The following is a 24448-nucleotide window of genomic DNA, read 5'->3' as shown; positions in this document are numbered from 1 at the left end:
GATAGCATATTTCTTAAACAATATTAATAGTTTGAATCCTACATTGTGAATAAAATTATCTGAATTAATTAATCAATAAATTATTAATTATATTTCATTTTAATTTAACAAACTCAATTTAATCGAACTTGTTTATATTTTGTATTTAAATTTTGAACATTAATATGAATAAAAAAGTAGATTTTTTAAAAATAAACTCAGAGGGCAACTCCCTAACAAATGGCAGGTGAGGCGAATTTGCGGAAATTGACAAGTTTAAAGTCGTACCTGCAAGAACCAACAACATATAACACAAAATGAAAGGGGAAAACATTATATGAGTCTTTCTTTGCACAATTTGTCTTGTTTTTTTATTATGTCTTTATGTTCAAAATGAACCCTATAAGGGACCCAAGTTCCATATTCGCATTCCTTAATGCGTCAGTTAAAAAAGTTCCCACAGGATTCTCTCCCCCACCCTCTCTTTATTTATTTCGCTCCCTTTTATTCTTTTCAGTGTTCATGTGTGATAGATCAGGTAATAGTTGTATCTTGTCGAACCAGCGACATCCATAATAGCAGATCATCAACCCACTCACCTGATTTTTTATTTTCCAGTATCCACTTTAAAGTGAAAAGCTTTGTAGTTTCGTTTAATGATGACTGTTGACCTACACAACCGTGAGTTATTGCTTCCTTCTCAGCTTTACAATCCTCAAGAAGATCACCTCGGATCCGAGTTGAGTTCACCTATTGGGTCTGATCGGCTGTGTTCTAGCTCCACAGAGAGCAGCCGGGAGGAGGAAGAAGAAGAAGACGATTACATTGGTGAGTTGACTCGACAGATGGCTCAGTACATGCTTCCTGATGAAGATAAAGTTGGAAAGGTATTCCATCCTCTTGATCATGGTCTTAATACCAAAGATTCGATTGGTTTTTACTTTAGAAACTGATCTCTCCCCCCCGCCTCTCCACTTTTTTCTGTTGGTTTTTAGCCATGGGATTTGCCTGGTTCACCAGAATCAACGCTGTGGTCACAGTTTGGCTCGAACCTTAATAGTCCTGTTGGACCATCTAGGGAGCCATCTCCTCCATTGACACCCATGGTTGAGAATTTTGAAAAGATGAAGATAAATGAAGAAACAGCAAGATATAACCAGGGTGAGCCATTTTCAACTACATCCAATTCAATACAAGTTTCTGGAGGAAACCTGAATGCAAAGAAATCCCTTATCGATGATCAAATAAGAGCAATCCAAGTAAGAACGAAAATCATTACCTGTTTTTTCTCCATTTAGAATTCATTTACAAATGAAACGGCTCTAATTTTCTTCATATAACTCACAGTTCTACAGGCTTAAACAAGAGCAAGCTATGAAGCAAACGGAACAGAAGTTGCAAAAGCCGAGAACTAAGCATTACCATCAAGGCAGAGGAAGAGTTCTTGGTGGGTTCAACAATGGCCATAAAGCTGCCCCTAACTCTAATAATCCCTGGTATAATCTGCCCCAGCCGCAACAACTACAACAGGGCAACCAACAGACCGGTTCACACATGAGGGCGGTTTTCCTCAATGCATCCGGTTCAAGAAGTGGTTCTAGTGGAACCGGGGTTTTCTTGCCTCGTGGAATAGGAGGAAACCCTACCGAGTCACGCAAGAAACAAGGTCCCAAAAAAAGTACCTTTCATTAGTTTTTTTTAATTTATTTTTGACTTTTTGGTTCGTGAGTAATTGAAAGTTTACTTTTAGGATTTAGGCAAAGGTTTGGTTGGATTTGTTGGGGGGAGTGGTTAAGTGTTCAGTGAACTATCAACTATCCTGTTTTCCGAATTATGGTTTTCGAGACATCTGACCTGGGATTCTGGTAAATGGTTTTTTTTTATTCCCACCCGTGTTCTCAGATTCCATTTCCTCGACAAATCTTTCCTCCATAGCTAGCGTCCAAGATTTGATTAATGTGAAGTGGAATCTTCCCTTGTCCTTGTCCTGGTCCCCCAGTTTAGTCTATTTGCATGTTACTCTCCATTCATAATATCAAAATTCGATTTTTTTTATAGAAAAAAAATACTTAAGACCATGATAGTTTTGGGATTTTTGGGGCCAGATATTTTATACCTGGATTTTGGTCTGTTTTGATCAGGATGTGCCACAGTTCTGATTCCAGCAAGAGTAGTTCAGGCACTGAAGCTCCACTTTGAGAAAACAGGTGTTCCAACAAGGTCCAACAATAGTGGTTTCCCTCCACAACACGGTAGCCAAACTGATCCAACACCAAGCAAATTTTGTCATCTTTATAGCTTTTAGCATTTGGCAATCTAATTACTTTTTTTTTATTCCATACAGATGCTTGCGGAAGTGGGAGGAATCATAACAAGCATTCACTGCACAAGGGCCCGTCCAAGGCAGCGCCGGCTATGAACCTTCAAGAAATGTGTCTACCTCAAGAATGGACATATTAATGCAAACAACCACCCACATGGGGTTGTTTGTTTTCCATCAATTCAAGCTTTAGATTGTATTTCAAGGCAGAATAAAAGAAATAAAGACAGACAGTGGTCAAAAAATATTTGGAATCTAGGGTTAAGTTTGTATATGTATTGATTTGTTTTCTTTCTTTCTTTCGGCCTTTAGCCCTTGTTTCAAAGGGTTCAACTTAGATGGGAAAATTAAAATAAATTTGCTATGAAAATGATGGGTACAGTATCTGTACCTTCCTATGGCTGGCTTAAGTCTTGTTTCAAGATGTATCTTGTAAAATACTTGTAATAAAAAGCGGCTATCCTTTGGGATTTTAAACCCATCTTTATATTATACGTAGCTAAATCTTATAGAGAACCATTATAATAATGATAAAAGATAAACATATAATTTTATGTTAACCGGATGAACTTTTAAATTTAAAAAATATTTATTTTTAAAATCTTATGAATAAAAATATAAAAGTAACTAAACTGTATGATAATTAAAATTCTCAAAAGAAACAATTAACTCAATGGGTTTAATAATTAAGTTTTTGATTTATATATATATTACGCCTTGAAAGTATTTCATTTGCACATCTTAAGAATGTAAACAAAATCAAAATATTAGTTATTATGTCCCTTTTATGTACAAATTTGTTGTGCTTAAAAAATGAAGTAAAAGTTCTACCGCTCTACAAGGAGCGTGGGGCAACAACTGCTATAGCCCAGACTCAAAAAATTTTATTTTTCGTCTTATACTCAAATTCTACGGAGAATACCCACTTGATCTTTTTGTGTGAAAAAATTAATACTAATAGACAAACGTAACCAGAGAAAAACTAATTCATTTGCGTGATAGGCGAAACTACATAGGAACTAGAGGGGGGACATGCCTCAAAATTTGACAAAATTCTTATAAGACCCCTCAATTTTTTAAAAAATTTTATTTATATCACTTAGAATATTTAGAATTTTTTTTGTTCTTTTCAAATTATTAAAATTTCATATTAACATACATACATCCTTATATATTTATAAATGAAATTAAATTAATATTTTAAAAGTATAAGATTTATATATATATAATTTGAATTCTCATAAATAAAAATCATAAATATATTGATTTAAACTTATTTATTAAATATTAATGTTTTTATTTCTAGTAGCTTACATCTAAAAAAACGTTGATAATATTTAATTATTATACTTATAAATTTAATATTATCAATTATTGAAGAAAAAAACTTAGTTTTATGTGATTGGTGTGCGGCTCATCTTTTTATCTTTCGTATTTTTTGATCGACGACGATATCAACTTTAATATTGGTTGTCAACCATTAGTATTCTTTATTATCATTTTCTTCTATATTGTATCTTTATTTTATTTTATTTTTTATTTTAATAAGTTTGCCCTTATGACACGTTTTCATCTGCCTTTATAACAAGTTTTCTTATGCTTTTATGCATGTTTTTCGGTTGTTTGGTTGTTTTTTCACTTATCTTTTATCTAAAGGTTTATTTGACATCGCCATGATTGACCAATATGGCGCTTATATGATTTCTTGTTGATTTTCCCTGCTTTTGACCCTCATATTGGATTTGGATAATCGATTTACGTTCGTGGATAGTTTTTCACATTGTTTGAGTATAATTTGTGGTTCGTCGATGGTTTTTCAATAGCTTGATCTCATTTTGCGGTTCGTTTGCCGATATGATCAGATTTGTTTGTATCTATCTTTGTTCGAGTTTCTTGGTTTGATTTTTAATCTTTCCTTGTATAGTTCTTATGTGTTCTTAAGTTGTTAGTTTTGTTTCAATGATTATAAGAAATTTTCTTAATTATGTACTTAATTTACGATTGTGATTGTAAATCTTTATTGTAATTTGTGATACTTTCTATTTTTAATAAAATTATTTGCTTCTATAAAAAAATTAATATTATCACGTTTTTATTTCAATATTGTTTTTATATTTCTCAACTCATGATTTTCTTATTTTCTTCTATTTTTATAGTTACTTTGAAATAAAATAAAATAAGAAAAACTATACTAGAGGAGACCAAAATTCAAATTTTCTTCATATTTTAATGGATGAAAATTTAAAAAATTCAACTATCTCACGTAATAATTTAAACACTTTTAGGCTCTTACTTTATTCTATAAGTAAAAATAAATTCATATTGATTTTCTCAATACTTGTTTCATCTACGATTTGAATGTCAAAACCTACTACTATAATTTAATTTCATTTTCTTTCAAGAAGGTCTTAATGGATAATTTATATAAAAAAATCTAATAAATCTACATTTTTTTAATAAAATTATATAAAAATATATGAGATTTAATAAATAAAACTATTATTAAATTTGTTTTCAATAATTGGTCCTTCCAATTAAAATGTCTAGTTCCGCCCATCTCTGTTAATTCAAAAATTTATTTTTCAAGTTAATTGGAAGGAAAAAAATTGAATTTCAACTGTTAGTCATTATTTAATTTATTTTTATCTCTACGGTATTGATGATTCCATATATTTATTTCTCTTGTAGGTCGGGTGCTCTTCCATTCTACTAGACAATATGTCTACGTTTCTCTTGGAGTAAATGTAATTTGTGATGCGTTAAAGAATCTCAAAATTTAAAAACCTTACGCTTTAAAAGAATTATTGACTAAAAAATATATTCCTATTATACGCATACGTAAAGAAAATTTAGTGAAGAATATTTAATTTCATATAATTGAATTTTTTTATTTTATAAGAAACAATCAGACAAATTATAACAATTTACAGTTTCGTATAAAATATTTTAAGAACCTATTTTGAAAAAATAATATATGACCTCTACATTTTTTGAGACCGACCTACCCACCATTTAAAGGTATGACATCAAGCATTATCAAATAACTTAATAAGTAAAGACCAACCCTCATGGCTCGCCACAAAGTTCGCCCCATAGCAACCAACAGATTGTTTGGTCCAACGAGAATGAGATATATGTTCGTATGAGAAAAAAATCTAACATTAAAATATATATATGATTTTATGTTAAAAGAATCAAACTTATAAAATTTTAAAGTTAAAAATGAATTATCAATAAAAATACAAAAAAAAATATGTAAGTTATATAAAAATTTAAAATTTTAGAATATGTGATTGTCCCATCAACCTTGTTCGATCTAAGTTGTATATGAATAGGTGACATGCATCATTATTATCTTCTTGCGGTGGAGCATCCAGCAGGTGCTAGGAATTCATGATGGTGGTTGGATCGTACCCTTCAAGTTAAGCTTGTATCTTGAACATAAATAATAGACTATAGAAACATAAATAATAATTCAATACATTTTTATGACTAATAACTCAATAGATTTAAATCAGATAAGATATTTTGATTATATTGACCAGATTTTATTTTATTTATTTTTGGAAATAGACTTAACAATGAATTCTATAATATAACTGATATTTTTATTTAAATATAATTCTATTAATTATATTTAAGTATAGTAAAATATTTGGACCGTTGAGATCCAGTCCGAATGAACTTAGGAAAAACAGTTTCAGTTTTTTTAGGTAGGGCCCGCTTTTGTGGGCCTGTGAAGCCTTGTAATTTTGTTCTGAAACCTCGGTAGAATTCATGCAAAATTGACCCGGTCTATGAGTTTTTTATTTATTTAGTCTTATAGGGTAAGTATCAATATTTTTATAATGACATAAAAATCATTATTCGATGTAATAGATTTTAATAAAAAATTATATTTTATTAAAACTCGTTACCTTAATATGATGAGTTCGTATAAAAATATTTTTATTGAAATTCATCACTTCGAATTGATAAGTTTTATGAATATTATAAAAAAAATACCGAGATGCCCTAATGGGCTAAGTAAAAAACCAGTTATCCTTTATTGGGCCAAAAATACCGTAGAATCCAGACCATTCCAGTTATCCTAGTTCCCCAGCATCGGGAAGATACAATCAGGTTATCTGAAACACTCAAGACTTTAAATTGCTTTCCATTGACGTTTGTTTCGATGGTGCAAGAGAAATGTCCATGATCCAGTGTTTCTATGGCAACCGAGGTAGCAGCGTCTTCGATCCTTTCAACCACTTAACGAGGGAAGTATTTGTGCATCAATCCGAACTATTTATCACCAATCTTCCGGTGATCAAAGGGAAAAAGGGTTCTAAGAAAGCTTATGTTGCATACATGGAGTAAGGCATGCAAAGAGAAACTGGGTAACTTGTTTGGGAAAATTGAGAGATCAGCTGCCTTGGTTATTCCACGTTTTGCTTCTCAGAATACTTGAGCAGCTGAAATGGGGTTTTATAGGCCATGGGGGAGAATTAGTCTTGGAAAAGATTTTCTATTTACTTCTTTTTGGAATTAGTGTTGAGAATATTATTCTATTTTAGGTTTAAATCTCAATACAACTCAAATGGACTTTATTCTTACGATTTAAGTCTTACTCACCCTAACCTGAATCTTTAATCTTTCTTTTTTAAATATAAAGGTTAAATATACATATAATTCTTGAATTAATAGATTTTTTTACTCTTTAATTGGGAACTAGATTTTTTTTCTTAAATTAATATTTTAAATTTAAATTATATTTATTTTTATATTTTTAAAGCATACATGATGACATCTTTATTAACGTGTGATATAATTTTATATTGTTATTTATCAGAAGTTAACGTTATTGATGAAATTATCAAAATAACTTATAAAATTAAAGTTTAAGAGCTGATTTTTTTTTTTGAACATCAATCTAAGAGTGTTTAGTTCAGATATCAACTAGAAATGAAAAATGTTTAAATACTAATTTAATAGGAAGTATCTAATTTAAGTATCAATACATTTAAGCTTGAATAAAATGATAAATGTTAGAATTGATGAAAATGACAAAAGAAATTATTAAAAACATACGTGAGAATAATTAAAATTAGTAATGAACAATTAAAAATATTAAAAACAATTTTATTTTAGAAAAAAATAGAATTTAAAAATGTAAATGTTTTCATAAAAATTAAAATTAATTTCATAAAAATGAGGAAAATCGAAGCTTATATGATCCAGTATGATTCTCCAGTAATCGCTATGTTGATGCATTCTTTGTTGTTTAAATACCCAGAACGAACATCAGTAGGATCTCCTTGCCTAACGTGTATGAACATCTATGGATGCAGATAGGCAAAACCTAAATTGCCATCTAACTTTCCACTTGTCCATTCCATAACTTGCCAATGATGCAGAGTTTTTGGGGGAATATTTCATAATTTTTAAGCCAAATAAATCAAACAGGATGAAAAACCCAGGCTTTCCACTTGAAATGAAGCGTTCTCATTGATTTAAAAAGGCAAAACATAATCCAAGTACATAGCGAACCTGCTATTGAACTGCGAAATTTTTGTACCCACACATTTTCACGTGTTTCTTTACATCCAAAATTTGTACACAAGCTATACGAGGCTGAAAATGTTGAAATTGATAGATAAATAATGAGGAAGTGGACTAACGTTGAGAGCCGTACAAATGGCGACAATCCTTGTCCGCTTTTGTTCTTTTTCCACATTGCTTTTTCGGCGGGAAATAAAGAAGAAGAGATATAATGGGAGTGGTGAAGGAAGGAAAGTACGGTGGTGCTTCGATATTGGAACGCACATGTGCTGTTGTCGGTGATTTTGTTCTTTCCTGTGATGGCCTCACTCACTGTGATGACTGACATGTATGTATATTATATTTTGTATTTCAGAGATTCACGTGAAGATGACGATCATCCTCTGCAATCAGAAAATGCGCGATCGTCATCATCCTCCATCTCGTCCCTAAGTCACCTACACCTACGCATCTGTTTTCGTTGTCAAACTTTTACTTACACCCTCATCTTTCTCTCCTCATTAACCATTTCTTTAATTATTCTAATAAATGGATTTAGAATTATACTATATTTATATGTATACAGTACATATAATATAAACGGTAACTATGTCATTGACTCTTTAACTATTTAATCTTTTTTATATTTTAATAAAAAATTAAAATTATTATTTATATCAGAAATACTTAATTTCTTAAAATTAAACTTATTAATTATATCAGAAATATTCAATTTAAGAAATTAAAATTATATGTATGAGTCTTTTATATTTTTAAATATTTTAATTTTAATAAGAAATTAAAATTACTAATTATATAAAAAATACTCAATTTAAGATTATACATATAATAATGAATTATAGATATGAAAAAAATATAAATATTAAATTTAGTTTAAAAATATAAAATTCTTAAATTTATTTTTTGAAATCTTGTATCAACTAATATTTAAAAAATATATGAAATCTATCCTACTTTCAAATATAATTTTTTTTTTTGCATTAGTTATACTACCAATATATGTATTATAGTGTATTCCTCAATACAAATGATGATGCTAACTTAGTGGTTCTAGCGTGTGGCCTTCATCTGCGTGACCCAGTTCAAGTCTGTACCAACGTCCAAATTTTACACCTTCATTGTAACTTAAATTTTCTACAATAGGATGTTGACATATGTCATAATTTGATTGGAAAAAAATTATTTAATTTAAAAAATTGAAAACTAAAAAACTTTCAATTAGGTGGTGACATTTGTCACCATGACATATTAGATCCTAATTGAATGATTAATTTATTAGATTTTATTTAATTTAAGATCAAATAATAGAATATATAAATATTAAAATTAGATGTATAATTATGCTATTTTTAACAACCACATCAGCATTCCTATCAACCATTTACCGCTAATGGTTTGATTGAAATAATTAAATGGTTTTGATTAACAAAACTAAAAAATCAATGATAAAAGTAAAATGGCTAAATAACTAAATGATCAATGATATAATTTATCCTAATATAAAATTATCAAATTATTCTTGCATATTCGCTTTTTCATACTTGCTTTCCACTGTTTGCGTTGGAGCGGAGTGGAGAGACTTTAGAACTTTGATATCGGGCGCGGGATTAAAAGCATTGCCATCTTTTTACTTTCTTCTTGTAAACAATCATATTGTTGTGTGAATAAAGCGAATAAAATTTGCATGTTTCTAATTATAGTTTACACTAAGAAATAAAGACTAAAGATAGTGACTGTTCGGACTTGATTTTTCAAGGAATCCCATGCAATATTTCCCAAAAGAAAGTCACACTTTCTCCAGCTTTATTATCTGAATTATTCACAATATGTTATGCACCGTATATATATTAATAATTTATATTAAATTTTTTATAATAATTTTTTAAATAGAATTGCGGATTTTTTTCCAGAAATTAAAAAGATATTTCATATATAAAGTCACATCATATCCTAATCCTGATGATCAACAATCCACCAGACCCTTCATCCTATCAATAGTGGACCCTACTCGTAGCACTAGATTATAGATCTAATTTAGAGTGGACCACTATTTGATGAAATTAAAAGCACCTTTATGATTATTGAATATAATAGTAATGACACAAACCAATTTATATTTATTATTAAAAAAATTGTTATTATTATTAGAGGTCATTTAAGTATTAGCGGTTAAAATAAAGTAATTAAACATTAATTATAAAATAATTAAACATTAATTATAAAATAATTAAAAATATTTAGAATATATACTCTTTTATAATTATATTAGCTAAATAAAAAAAGTATAATAATAATAATAGTACGAATTAAGTGATTTAGACGGTAAAAAAATTATTGTTGTTTCTTTCGATATTGGGCTCAAGAACTATAAATATTAGAAGTATGAATATTTAATAAATTATTCATAATTATCTTATTAAATATTAAAAGAATAAAATATTTAATTTTAAAATATAAAAACTTATTATGTATTTGATTTAAAATTTTGATAATGATAAAAATTTAATTTACTTAAATTTAAGATTTAAAATATTATTAAATTAAAAATTTTAAGAGAGATAAAAATCACTCCGATTCTCTATATAGCTGGATTCGTGAGCAGGATCGAGGAGCTACGTGCTTCAATAATGACGCTAGGGTTCCATAAGATTTGTTAGCTCTATCTCTTCACAAAATTATGACGAATTTCTCAAAAAATCATCCTTATAATAATTATTTATTGTCATATATTATTTTAATTTTATTTTTTAAACTAACACCATTTGCAGAAAAACATTACACATGCACCGAGCTTTTTAAAATATGTAAAACTTTGGGTGTTATTTTATAAATAATTTTTAAATGGTGCCTAATATATAATTAATTTTTATTAGGATGTTATTTATGTAAAAACGTCAAATTTATTTATTTTTATGTGATATTATTTTTTAACAATGGTTAATAATGTTTATTGACTTTTAAAATTAATTTTTTAAAATATAAAATATAAAATAAACTTTTAATTATAATTGAGAGATCAAATGAATTATTATTCACTTTTTTAAAAAATCAACAAAATGTAATAAAAAATAATTAAAAGTGAATAAATTTCAATAAAAAAAGAATGTAAAGATAAAAAATATTACCTTTTTATTTAAAATATTATTTAATATTAATTTTAAAAAATAAAATTAAAATCAAATTAATTTTATTAAAAATAAATAAACATTATCAATGTTGTTAAAAAATAATAATTAATGAATAATAATTCATTTAATCTCTCAATTGTAATTAAAAGTTTATTTTAATTTTTTTATATTTTTAAACAATTAATTTTAAAAGTCAATAAAATTTTCAAAAATATGAAATTTATAATTTTTTAATTATAAAAATTTATTATCATTATCATCATTTTGTAAAAAAATACTAGTTATAAAACTTTTATAAAATTATTCATATTTTAAAATATTTACCCTCAAAATTTTCCTATACTATATTATACGTATTATATAATTTTATGCAAAAATCAAAATATTAAAAATGAATAAATATTATCAACCGTTGTTAAAAAATAATAATTAATAAATAATAATTCATTTGATCCTTCAATTGTAATTAAAAATTTATTTTGATTTATTTTATATTTTTAAACAATTAATTTTAAAGTCAATTAATATTTTAAAAATATATGAAATTTATAATTTTTTAAATTATAAAATATTTATCATCATTATCATCGTCATCATTTTATAAAAGAAATATTAGTTATAAAATTTTTATAAAATTATTCATATTTTAAAATACTTACCCTCAAAGTTTTTTATACCAGATTATACATATTGTGTAATTTCATGCAAATATTAAAATTTATCGAGTTATAAAATAATTTGTAAAAGAATATTTGGAGATTTTAATGTAGAAAGTTTTTTTACACAAAAAATAAATAAACAAAGTTGAATGTTTTACACAAATATCACTGTAATAAAATTAATTACATATAAGACATTATTTTAAAAATTATTATAAAATTAGTATCTAAATTTTTTACATTTTTTTCAAGGCACAGGCGTATCTTACCCCCACATTAACGTAAGTTGCGGGATCACGTTTTCTTACAAAATATATTAGATCAAGAAATAAAGTTTAAACGATTTATGACAGGGAAATAATAATTATAAAATTAATTTTCGAGAAATTCGCCATAAATTATAGTAAGAAAAAATAAATATTAAAGTAATACACACTGTAGGGTGGGGACTACCTGAACAGAACCTTCCCCGTCCCGCAACTTTCTGATCTGATCATATGATGTGACCATTTTTAATTGTTAAATCTAACAGTCTGATAGAAAATATTTTTTTCGGCAACTACTAATACAAACAATTCCCTCTCGAACTCCTTGACGCTTTCCCTGCCAATTTGACTACTTGCTGCATGCAAAGCAAAAAGCCGAAGAAAAATAATAGAAATGAAATGAGCTCCGGCCATTAAGTAATTAAAAAAGTATTTTTTTCCCCTTTAGCTTCCCTTTATGGCCCTCTCTCCATGTTTCGACTTTGAGCTTTTGAAATTTTTGTAACAAAAAATGCTAATGAGGGGTTAGGATTTTGATATTTTTCTTTTGTTCTGAAAGTTCACCTTTTCTACTAGGATATCATCATTACTTTGAGCGTTTCATGTTTCAACATCTCTTTTTCAACTCTGATCCTCTGTTATTTCGCCATTTTTCGTTGTGGTTCTCACTGTCCGCCGACACGAGGTTCTTCTTCTATTTCATCGAGGTGTTCACGTTTTCCGTTATTGAGCGCTGTTTCGTTCTGCATTTCCTGTACTCGTACTGGTATTTTTCTTCCTCTCACAGTCACTCGGACTGGAAAGTTTTGAGTGATTGACACATCAAACACGGATTTATTTCCCTTTTCCGCGAACGGAATTTAATTTTTGCCAGCACTGTAACTTTGAAGTGAATTGTACTTTTCCTAAAACAAAAGAAATTGTCTTAAATAATTTGATGCGGTAAACGAAGCTCTTAGTGTTCGATAATTGAAATGAAAAATGATTGCGCTTGTTCTTTTGCTTAAGCTTAAGGAGATCTTGTCGATTCCAATTAAACATAACAGGATTTGATGATGACCCTTCATATCTAACTTAACTGAAGAATTGCTTTCACTTCATTTTTTGGTTTTGTTTGTTCCTATGGACCACTTACTCTCGATTTCTTTGCAAACTACATATATCAAGATTCTGCGGATTCGTTTTCAGCCTTGTTTTCATCGTCTTCTATTTATTTGCCAACTATGAGCTCTGAAAAAGTTGAGAATCTTCATTCTTTAAGACTTCAACTATTTTGGAACCCTTTAGCGAAAATCTCAGTTGAGGTGTATTTTGCTGTGAATATGCTTGTTTGGAACTTGAAAGTGATTCGAGGCTTTTAGCTGTGTTTATTGGGAATTAGTACTCACCATATTATCTGGAAATTTTTTAAGAAAAAAAAAGCATAACTTTTACTGTTTAGTTAGGAATCGTGGAAATTGCAGTCGATTTTGGGCAGCTCCCAAGAGTATATGTATTTCACTTGTGAATTGTAGTAAATTTGATAATTACACGTCTTACTTTGTTAGAAATGTTACTTTCTAAGCAAATTTGGATGTTTCCTTCGCATCACCTCACATTCTGAGATTTGGTTGCCCCTTATGTGCAATTATATCAAAGGTATCATTTCGTTTGGATATTCGAAGACCCCTTAAAGACTTTATCACATGAGGTTGCAAATCCCCAAATTCGAAAGGGATTTGGTTTGGAGACATACATTTGGATGACAAAGCGTGGGGGTCTGCAGGTAATGAAGGATCACAATACCTTCATGTATCCACGAGTGACGATAAAATCCCAGTATGTGCGGTGATGCTGGGGGCGATGCCCAAATTATGGGTTATTTCAAATTTAGACATTTACACGCTTTTATTTTCTCATGCATTAATTTGCAATGAAGGATATTAAAGGAGTATGGTAAGTTTCTGTTAAGTAATATAACCATTGTAGAAAGAAAGAAAAAAAAAAGCTTTTATGTTGAAAATGTTCAGCTATTAAATGGTAATGACTAGTTGAAGATGTTGATACAACAGAGATTTTCATTCATGTGGATATGTCACGGCTTCATCATGGTTAAGACTTAAATGAATCAATGCTTGCTTCTTTTGGACATGTGTTCTATTGGTTGCTGCAGTTTTCGAACTTTAAGCTCACTTGTTTTGAGAACCTTATGCCACTACGCATGTGATACAGTTGTTTTCAATTAGTGATATGATTGTAAAATTGTTTTACAATGTTTGTTTTCATCTCCACAGTGGTCTGCATTTTGAACAGAGTTAAAACTGTGCAGCTAAAAGGATCTCGAGTGATTAAGACCTGTCCAGTCTATGGAACGGCATTTAGAGCTTCTGAGGAATTCAAGAGATTAATCCTTTGGAATTTTTGTAAAGACCATGTTACCCCAAGCAAGGCATAGGGCAATTAAGCAAGGCAGGTTTAAACCTGAAAAGTCTAATTTGTCATATGCTGATCTTCATCATGAAGTTCTGAAAGGTGGAGACGTGTCAGTTGATTCTTCACTGAAGCACACAAAACAACATACTGATCTCAAGGCAGATAAAGAAGATGAGCTTGTGAAGTACATGTCACATCTACCAAGTTACCTGGAGAGAGGAGCAAACCCCCAAGAAAAAGTTTTAAATGTTGGGGTCCTTCCGTGGGGGCGCCTTGAAAAATGGCAGTGTAGCAATAAACAGATCTTATATAGAAGTATCTCTTCACCCAGTAGCAACACATCTTCCTCGTTTTCGACAGATGAATCATCAGCACGTTCGAGCAGAGGTCATAGTTGGTCTCCTGCCAGTCAAAGGTTACAACCTCCTTCCCTGCAGACTCATCTGATGTCAGTCCCTGTAGAAGGCCATTTTCCATTTGAAAAAACTTCCAGGGGAAGTGTTGGAAAGCTTCAAGATCCCAAGGCTTCAGAGAGCACCAGCTTCGCGGCTCACGGAAAATTCAAGAGAGAAGGTAAATCATTTTGCAAAACTAATCCGCGAATGAAGTTTGAAAAATGCAAGAGAATGGAAATAGTCCCAAAGATTAGTTCAGCAAGTTCAATAGTGCCAAATGGGGTAAAAGATTATGCGGCATCATATGACAAGGTGAAAATGAAGAACCAAGTTGGTGAAGTTCTGAAGAAAGTTGAGAAGTTTGAAGAAGTTATTCCAAACGGGGATAAAGTAATTGTCACTGAAAAAAGAAACACAGTTGTCCTCCTTTTGCCAGGAGATCTGCCCAACATGGATCATTCAGGAGAAGGGGACCTTTCTAATTTAGCAGCAAAGTCAAGTCAAAAGAAGCAGAACCTAGACAGAGGACCTTCCTGGAAACATCTAAAGAGGTTCAACATGCAGCAGTCAGCTCCAATTTCCATCATTCAGGCCCATTGCCTTATGAGCTTGATGACAGTGAACATTTTCAGATTAAAGTGACGGGTTTCAATTCAAGTGGAAACAACATTCCATCAGAAAGATCTCATTCTGTACCTCGTGCAACAAGGATTGAATCTAATTCTTCCAGAAGCAGAAATCTAGAGGAGAGAAGGTCAAATGAAACAACCGTAAAGCCTAATGCAAATGAGGCTTGGAAAGGATCAGACGCTAAGGGAAGCAAGGCTGCATATGAAAAAGTACGAAGCACTTCACCTTCTGTCGTTTTAGCTTCAGCATGGGTAAGGCTGGCAAAGTTTCTTGGCCAAAGAGGGTACTTCTATACCTCAGGCAGGTTTAACACATGATTCTGTCAAATCAGATTTACAAAATCCTCAGAATGCTGTTTCTTTTGGTGTTGATACTTGTTGTGGTGACAAACTCAATGCTAAAAGCAGAAGCAGGTCCAGTCCTTTGAGAAGATTATTAGACCCGCTTCTAAAACCAAAGGCAGTTAACTGTCGCAATTTTACCAACCAATTGCAGGACTCAATAGTACAGAAGGTGCCTGTAAATCATCAGAACAGCTTAGACATTCAGCTTTGCACTTGCAGTCAGCCAAAGTGAAATCAGATATGGCGAGCCATTGCACAAACAATGTAAATGATTCAACACAAAACAAAGTGTGTGGATCTTCAGCAGTTCAAGCTCTTCTAAGAGTTCAAGTTAAGAATGGGTTGCCTCTGTTCACGTTTGCTGTTGATAACGAGAGTAATATTCTTGCAGCTACTGTGAAGATGTCAAGTGCATCAGGGAAGGGTGATTATGGATACATTTACACATTCTTTTCCATTCAAGTAGTCAGAAAAAGAATGGAAGGTGGATAAATCAGGGCAAAGGTCAGGATTATGTCCCTAATATTGTTGCCCAGATGAAGGTCTCTGGTTCCGAGTTTTCTCATTTGTCCAGGCCGAACTATGTGGATCAATTTAGCATCAGAGAATTTGTTCTTCTTACCTTGGATTTAGGACAGTCAAATCCACAAGCTTCTGATTTCCAGTCAAGAAATGAGCAGGCAGCTATCGTTGTCAAGATCCCAAAAAGGAACAGAAGAATTCCAATCAGAGATGGGTACTTGATTGACAAGTGTAACAGCTTGGCTGAGGCTACATTAAAAGAGCGTCGACCAGGGGTGAAACTTGAATTTGATTCTGGGAAAATTGGTCCTCTTATGGATGGTCCAGACATTAGTGCTGCAGTCATACTTCCAAGTGGTGTACATAGCGTGCCAAATAAAGGTGAACCTTCATCACTAATCCAACGATGGAAATCAGGTGGAGCATGTGATTGTGGTGGTTGGGATTTAGGTTGCAAGCTTGGGGTTCTTTCCAATAAGAGCCAATTCAGTCATGGATCTGATTTCGAACTCTTTTTTCAGGTATAATTGTTGATCTTATGCCAATTAAACTGTCATAACCACTGTATTTGAAAATGTTGACTGAATTCTCCATGTTGTAATCATAACTATCACTCTATCAGGGAGGAGATCAAGACAAGAAGCCATTTTTCAGTTTGGCCGCTTTCAAGGATGGGATCTATTCAGTTGAGTTCAATTCTTCGCTCTCACTTATGCAAGCATTTTCCATTTGTATAGCAGTTTGGGATAGTAGGAAAAACAGTGTGCTTTCAGAACCAGAACCAGTAACCACCTCTGAAGAAAGAACTTCGGGGAAAAACATACTAAATGGAAGATTAAATGCTCCTAATCCTATAGAAGGTGATACTGCTGCTAGATATGTCCAATATCCACCTGTTTCCCCAGTCGGAAGGGTCTAGTTCGACACTACGAATGATATGATGTAATTAAGTGAAAGATAGAATTATATATATATATATATATCTGGTTTATTGGTTGGGCAATGTCGGTGAAATATGTGTCACCGGTAAGGTAAGGGTCACCAATGGAGAATAAAGGCTTGTCTATAGTAGTCGCGGACTGGTTCCCTGCGAGCTTTGGAGCATTGTAGTTTGATCTACTTATGACAAATGATTCAATATCATCTGTAGTACAAGCAAAATATTTTGATCATTGTAAGCGTGCATATAAAATCAAGCGATTATGAAATACTTAAGATGACCAATTTTGAATTATGCTTTCCGTATACGATCCAACAGAGTGGCACATTAGGTCTGATTCAACTTTAAGGTGGTAGTTTGATTGCTGAAAACGTCAGAATGACAGATAATTTTTGTCTCTACTAGTTTAAATGCCTGTCAAATTAAACCTTGTTCATCTTAAATTTGAATTCAATATTACTTAGGTCCCCATCAACTTTGAAATTAGATAATTTAATCCCTCCCCTTATCTAATCCTCGCTCCATACCCGCTTTATTTATATCAGGTTGTCTCTCACATTCATAGATGAATCCGGAGAATATGTTGACTGATTTAGTTATGTACAGATTCAAAGCTGGTAAGGTTTACGGACGCAGAATTTTTTAACTTATAAAATCAATTTATAAAATTTCAGTTGGGAGGAAAACAAATTTTTAATTAAAAAATATATAAAAATTTAAAATATATAGTAAATTTAAATTTTCAGGACACACTGCATAGGTCCATCCCTCCCTGTTACTGAGGGCCTGGTACTGTGAAGTCGAAATTCAGGGCCTTCAACTTTTTGAGCACAGTGACAAGATTAGAGTGCATGTGAGATGGCTTTCTCTTTTGGCAAATATGAAGCTGGCATGATCCAATGATTCAATCGAATTATGCTTCTTGTCTGATGTCCCACCATTGCCATTGCCACCACCACCCACCTTTTCTACTATTTTACGATTACATTTTTATACATAATAGGATATGAAATTGGAGACAGCACTTGTTATGTCACATGCTTTTCATATTTCCTTTCACCATCAAAGCCTACTGTTTCCCCTTTCCTTTTTCGATCCAATCTTTGGAATTGCTGCCTTATCTGATTTACTTGACCTCCCATCGTCAAAAGATCTATTATTTGATTTCCCAGTTTGCATGCACTTTTTCTTTCTGTATCTGTGTCTTAGTTCAACTGCAGCCTAAAAAGCCTGTTTTTAAAGCTGTTTGCCGCAACTTCACTACATTTTACACTGTTGTTTTAGCCCATATCCACCAGGCAACAGTGGGAGAGAGAGATCACATATCATAAAATATTTCAGTTCCATGTTTCCTTCTTTTGATGACTGATGTTTTGAAGCTGCCATGCCAACCTCATAATAAATAAGGAATGCAAAAAGATCTTTGCATAATAAACCACATAAATGGCTAAGAGATGCGGACATGTTTCCCCTGTTGAACATGCTTATATCCATTATTTCAAGTGGTCCTATGAAATAAAACATAATTCTCTCTTCTTTTTAATTAACGGGGTTAAAATGATACCATCGGTGTCATGCTTCCCAACTCCAAGAAAAACCACCCTGTTTAACACTGTTGGAAAGTTGCCCAACAGATCCTGAGATGGGATCTTTCGTGTCTGTGCTGAAATTCTAGCAGAAAAATATAAAGTTCTATTTAATATTTTGGGGTTTGCCATTGCCAGTGCTAAGCTTCCCCCATGTGGGTTTTCCCTTATAAAATTGTACCTACTTTCTTTCCTCTTCGGAATTGGGAGACCACAGTGTTGTTGTTGGGTTTTCTCTGTCAAATTTGACTGGAAAAAGTTGGGCAAGATCCAAGGGTAAAAAAAAAACCCCATACTGACCAGGTTTCAACCTCAATATTCATTAAATCAGTTTCAAGTTGAATGTGACTTAAAACATTGTAAATTAACATAAAAAAAGTTCTTGAACTTCTAAAAGAAGTAAATGACTTAACTTGAAGCTTTAATGTATATTTGTTATGAAAAAAGTTGCAGTGTGCTTATTAAAAGACATTATGGGGTCCCTTTTCCCCCATTAAAAGGAGCTTTTGATACTTTAAACATTATTTGCAAAAGGGAACCTGAAATCCTTGAGCTCAGTTGATGTTATTATATCCAATCTCATAATTAACAATGAAAGCACCCACGAAAGCTTGACTATTCTTTTAGAGGGCAAGGAGTCACAGTTCTAGATAATGTAATTGCCCCAATATTCAATTCATTTTTGCTTGAAATTCAAGTCCAGGAGTCATCATTTCAGCTTTATTCATCACTTTACAATGTCCACAAAATATTTTATTCATTGGAATAAGTAGAAAATGTTTGAAAATTATAGTGGGAGCACTAGGGTTTTTTCCCCTTATTATTGTAAAAGTTAAGTATTTCCATTATATATGTTTCATGTGATTATTTTCTAATATATTTTTATTTGGACATTAATATCTATGATGTTTATATTAGTGTAATGTCAATATAAAATATAATGATTTTTAAGTTTAGATTATTGTTGGTGTTCATAGATGTCAAGATTAATGGAATAATCTTAAGAAAATTGAAAATTATCGCACTAATCACATTTTCTATGAATATTAAGGTCCAACTCAAAAGTAAATTGCATATTCTGAAAATAGTACGAGGGAAATAAATCTCTTTTAGGATAGTGAGCAAACAAATTCGACTTTTTCAAAAGAAAATTTTATTACGAAAGAAAATAAAATTATATGTACGGACGATATTTGTCGAATTAAATTTAATGAATAAAAATGTGTAAATTAAATAATAAAATATACAAATGTAACAATTATATTATTTCTCAAATACTTGAATTTATTAGATGTTTATAATAGTTTAGCTAAGCGATCTCGATAGTAAACGAATCGTTGTTATTCCTTGTGGTATTGAGTTTGAATATTAGGAATATCTGAAATGTGAGAGTTCAATATCAAATGATTGAGAGTTATCTTTAAACATATACTCTTTGTACTTACCCATATTAGTAAAAAATTCACCTTCCCTATCTATAGGACCTTACAAATTAAAGTAGCAAACAAAATTAAATATCAGGGTGAAACACTATATTAAGATTTATGATTTGAATCTTAATATTAGAAATAAAATAAATTTAATTAAAAATACCATTATCATATTTAATCTCTATAATATTAAAAAAAAACTCTCTATAATATTTGTTGGATTTTTTTAAAGGACATTACTCTGTTAAATACAAGCATTACTACTTTTACACCATGATCTTATCTTATTTTCTGAAAACACTTGCATTATTTATTTATTATTGTAAAGATTTATCTAAAGCATAAATAAATGTTTTTTTATTTGTTTAATCCTTATCTTTGACTTTGACTCCCGTTATGACTCCCATTCTCTCACTCTCCATTTCACTTCGTTTACGTACACACCATTGCAGTGTTATCAACTTCATTGGATGATGGAATCCACGCGGTAAGAAAAGAATGGGTTTATGATCAAGGGAGAAAAGAAGGGGGAAATCTTTTACGTGAAAATGAAATGAAATGTAAAAGGTGAGGAAACGAAGGAATGATGAGGTGGTGAAAAAGGGGAAGAACAAGAAGAAACCTTTGATCCAAAAAGTTAAAAGCTTTTTTTCCCCCCTTACTTTCTCGCTTCCCAAACACAACTTTTGCTCTCCCCTGCTTGGTACTGGACTATCAGTAGCGTTCTTCTACCTGTCCTTCACACGAATTCCATCACGCTCAAAGCAAAGAAAGGCGAAAAGAACCAACTTTTTTTCTTGGGGAGTTTGGTTGAAAATTGAGGGTTAAGCCAATGGGAGCTCGTTGCTCCAAAATATCACTTTGCTGGTGGCCGTTAAATCTCAAGTCAAACTTCAACGACTCTTCCGATCTTGGTTAGTTAGTTAACTTGTTTCCGTCACTTTCTCGAGAAAATATTTGAGTATTCAAATTTGTTTCCTTTTCTGTTTCATAAATTTTAAAATTTATTTGGTTTCCGTTCAAATCAGAGAATGGAGAGGAAGCTTTACCTGGATTCAGCGAGTACAGCTTGGATCAATTAAGAGCTGCCACTTCAGGTTTCTCGACGGACAACATTGTATCGGAGCATGGAGAGAAAGCTCCCAATGTAGTGTACCGAGGGAAGCTCGACGAGGATCGTTTGATCGCCGTTAAACGCTTCAATAGATCGGCTTGGCCTGACCCTCGACAGTTCCTCGTATGTATATAAATATATTTACTTTTCCATTTTTTACTGCAGTTTTTATTCTTCTTTTTTGGTTGGTTTGTAATTATCGCTTTCTCTTCTTTTTGGCGTTATTCCAGGAGGAAGCGAGAGCAGTTGGACAGTTAAGAACCGATCGGTTAGGAAATTTGATTGGTTGTTGCTGTGAAGGAGATGAGAGATTGTTAGTAGCTGAGTTTATGCCTAATGAGACTCTCTCTAAGCATCTTTTTCACTGTAATTTTCGCTCTTTTCATCTAGTTTACATGTATATATAATATTTATACTGGGATTTGATTATAGTCTAGCAAATAAGTATCAGTCTCTCAGAGTCTTCATTTCCTTCAATATGCTGCTAATGGATATCTTTGTATCTTACTAATTATGCTATTGTTTTTTGTTGTACTCTGTTGAAATGGTGTAGGGGAGAATCAGCATATGAAATGGCCAATGAGGCTGAGAGTCGCACTATATCTAGCGCAGGCACTAGAATATTGCAGCAGTAAAGGGAGAGCTTTGTATCATGACCTTAATGCTTATAGAATCCTGTTTGATCAGGTAATTTTATTCTTTATACCATACGTATTCGGACCTTAGCTCATATGTTTGCATTTAGATTTGTACATAATTGCTTACAGCAGTGGGTTACTTCTTGACAGGATGGTAATCCCAGACTCTCTAGCTTTGGCCTTATGAAGAACTGCAGAGATGGAAAAAGCTATAGTACAAACTTGGCTTTCACCCCTCCAGAGTATCTAAGGACAGGTAAAATACGTGCTGATAGATAAAGTTTATGGAACTCTTGAACAGATTGCAACTGTCGGTTATATTATTAAGATTTATGTATATAGTGCAAAGTATGTCCTTTTAATTTTGGGTTCGTTTTGTTGCTCATGAAACATGTATTGTTTCTTTGGCTGAGCTAATTTAGATGCATTAAAATGGCAGGAAGGGTTATCCCGGAGAGCGTGGTTTACAGTTTTGGAACTCTTTTGCTTGATCTTCTCAGTGGCAAGCATATACCACCAAGCCATGTGAGTTCTCTTGTCTTAATCTCGATTAAGGCGAAAGTCTTGTTTGAAATCTTCTGTCATAGGAATTTAATAAACTATTAAAATTGTGAATAACTGCACTCTAATTTAAATGCTTATCATCGTTGCAGGCATTGGACCTAATACAGGGTAAAAACTTTCTGATGCTAATGGACTCGAACCTGGTGGGTCAGTTTTCAAATGATGATGGAACTGAACTAGTGCGGTTAGCCTCACGCTGCTTGCAGTATGAAGCTCGTGAGAGGCCAAATGTGAAGTCTCTTGTAACTGCTCTTACCCCTCTTCAGAAGGAAACCGAGGTATAATTGCATATTCTCCGCTTTCTTCCCTAATTTCTTATCTTCAACCTTTATTCTAGAAAGTCCACACCAAAATATTAGTGCCTTCAATGTGAAACCAAACTAGACCCTGTTAGTGCAAATGTTCTCTATTAGCTTGGTGAACAATGGATTTGCTGTGACTGATAAGACCATCTTTTTTAATTTTGTATGGAAGTTACTAATAGCTTGAAGCCTTTTATGATAGTGATAAAAAAAATGAACTTTTCTTGAAGGCTTTGAAACATTGAGTGCTGAACTGGGATATGTTTTTCTGTGAACACTTTGCTACCTTTTAACTTGTATTATTTTAACAGGTACCATCACATGTTTTGATGGGCATTCCCCACGGAGCATCGTCAAAGCAAACAATGTTACTAACACCTCTAGGTGAAGCATGCACAAGGATGGATCTTACTGCAGTACATGAAATATTAGAAAATATTGGATACAAAGATGATGAGGGGATTGCAAATGAGGTCAGCAATCTATACAGTTTTTGTTACATATAATATAAAATCAAAAGAAAGCCTTAACCTTGCTTTGGTGGGGTTGGATAAAAGCTAGCTGATAGGATCGTTGGTTGCATTTTCGAAAAGTTAACGTGTCGATAAAACATGTACTGCATGAATTACTGTTTCATCGTTCAAACCCTGATATAAGAACAGAAATGCTATGATTACATTATCAAAATTGTTCAAGTGAATTTGTCAAATGAATCCTCTTTTGAAATTCCTTATGCTAAGGGGTATTGAATTTTGCTGCTGCTAGCTTTCTTTCCAAATGTGGACAAATCAAATACAGGAGACTCTGAATTCCAAAAAACGCGGAGATACTGCTTTCCGGGCAAAAGACTTTGGTACAGCTGTTGAATGCTACACGGACGTAAGTCTTCTATTTACAATTTGGCAACCTGCAACAAAATTCCGCAGTACCTCCAGATTAAAATTTCAACCCATGATGCTAATAACAGTTTAATGATGTGCCTTGCGTATAGTTCATTGATGGTGGGACAATGATATCTCCAACTGTGTTTGCTAGACGCTGCTTGTGCTACTTGATGAACGACATGGCACAAGAAGCACTCGGAGATGCTATGCAAGCACAGGTAATATCTCCAGAGTGGCCGACGGCATTCTATCTACAAGCCGCCGCCCTGTTTAGCCTCGGGATGGACAAAGATGCACAGGAAATCCTGAAAGACGGTACAAACTTGGAATCCAAAAAACATAGACCTAAAATTCTGTAGCCTTTTTATTGGGTCCTTTGAGTTCATCTTGTATCTTCCTGTCATATTTCCACCTTCCCATGTTATCTCTGCACCACGGTAATTGTAACGTCCATAGTCTGCTTACGGCGTTTTGTCTTAGACGATAACAACAATGAATGTTTCATTTCTCTTCTGCTTCGTATAGATACACTTTTAACACAATTTAATCCTTCGTATCATTTTAAGGTTGGCAAAACTCATATTTCTTTCGTGTTCAATCATCTTTTTAATCACTCTGTTTAAAAAATAATCTTTTTAAATAAATTTCATATAGTTAGTAGCTATCAATATTTGCATTTTTTAAGAGATCCCTGCTCAGCGAGTCTTTGCTACGTTCGTTAAATTCGATATTGAATTAGGGTTCTAGATATAATTCTAAGGTGTAACTGTGATGTATGAGAAATTGGATTTACT

The 24448-nt window shown here is 32.0% G+C and overlaps 4 protein-coding genes across 4 annotated transcripts; all 4 read left to right on the top strand.

The window, feature by feature from the left end:
• The first annotated feature begins 222 nt into the window (after window positions 1-222).
• On the top strand, window positions 223-2686 carry LOC120194049. Its single transcript, XM_039196452.1, has 5 exons — window positions 223-866; window positions 975-1238; window positions 1327-1645; window positions 2121-2231; window positions 2324-2686. The coding sequence occupies exons 1-5, from the start codon at window positions 639-641 to the stop codon at window positions 2437-2439; spliced, it is 1038 nt and encodes a 345-aa protein (XP_039052383.1). The 5' UTR covers window positions 223-638; the 3' UTR covers window positions 2440-2686.
• A 2285-nt stretch (window positions 2687-4971) lies between these two features.
• On the top strand, window positions 4972-24173 carry LOC120194440 (serine/threonine-protein kinase BSK5-like). Its single transcript, XM_039196754.1, has 11 exons — window positions 4972-4983; window positions 20958-21066; window positions 21181-21389; window positions 21497-21632; window positions 21820-21953; window positions 22055-22160; window positions 22344-22429; window positions 22558-22746; window positions 23082-23243; window positions 23536-23649; window positions 23762-24173. The coding sequence occupies exons 2-11, from the start codon at window positions 20985-20987 to the stop codon at window positions 24011-24013; spliced, it is 1470 nt and encodes a 489-aa protein (XP_039052685.1). The 5' UTR covers window positions 4972-4983; window positions 20958-20984; the 3' UTR covers window positions 24014-24173.
• LOC120194441 lies at window positions 12441-15831 on the top strand. Its single transcript, XM_039196755.1, has 2 exons — window positions 12441-12659; window positions 14167-15831. Exon 2 carries the CDS (start codon window positions 14305-14307, stop codon window positions 15340-15342), a length of 1038 nt encoding a protein of 345 aa, XP_039052686.1. The 5' UTR covers window positions 12441-12659; window positions 14167-14304; the 3' UTR covers window positions 15343-15831.
• LOC120194442 lies at window positions 15869-17400 on the top strand. Its single transcript, XM_039196756.1, has 2 exons — window positions 15869-16717; window positions 16819-17400. Exons 1-2 carry the CDS (start codon window positions 16211-16213, stop codon window positions 17113-17115), a joined length of 804 nt encoding a protein of 267 aa, XP_039052687.1. The 5' UTR covers window positions 15869-16210; the 3' UTR covers window positions 17116-17400.
• Window positions 24174-24448: the final 275 nt, after the last annotated feature.

The sequence above is a fragment of the Hibiscus syriacus genome, unplaced genomic scaffold (genome assembly GCF_006381635.1).
Source record: "Hibiscus syriacus cultivar Baekdansim isolate YM2019G1 unplaced genomic scaffold, ASM638163v2 tig00116997_pilon, whole genome shotgun sequence".
Taxonomy (NCBI): Eukaryota; Viridiplantae; Streptophyta; class Magnoliopsida; order Malvales; family Malvaceae; genus Hibiscus; species Hibiscus syriacus.
The sequence above is the reverse complement of the archived record's forward strand: the minus strand, read 5'-3'. Positions and strand labels throughout refer to the sequence as shown.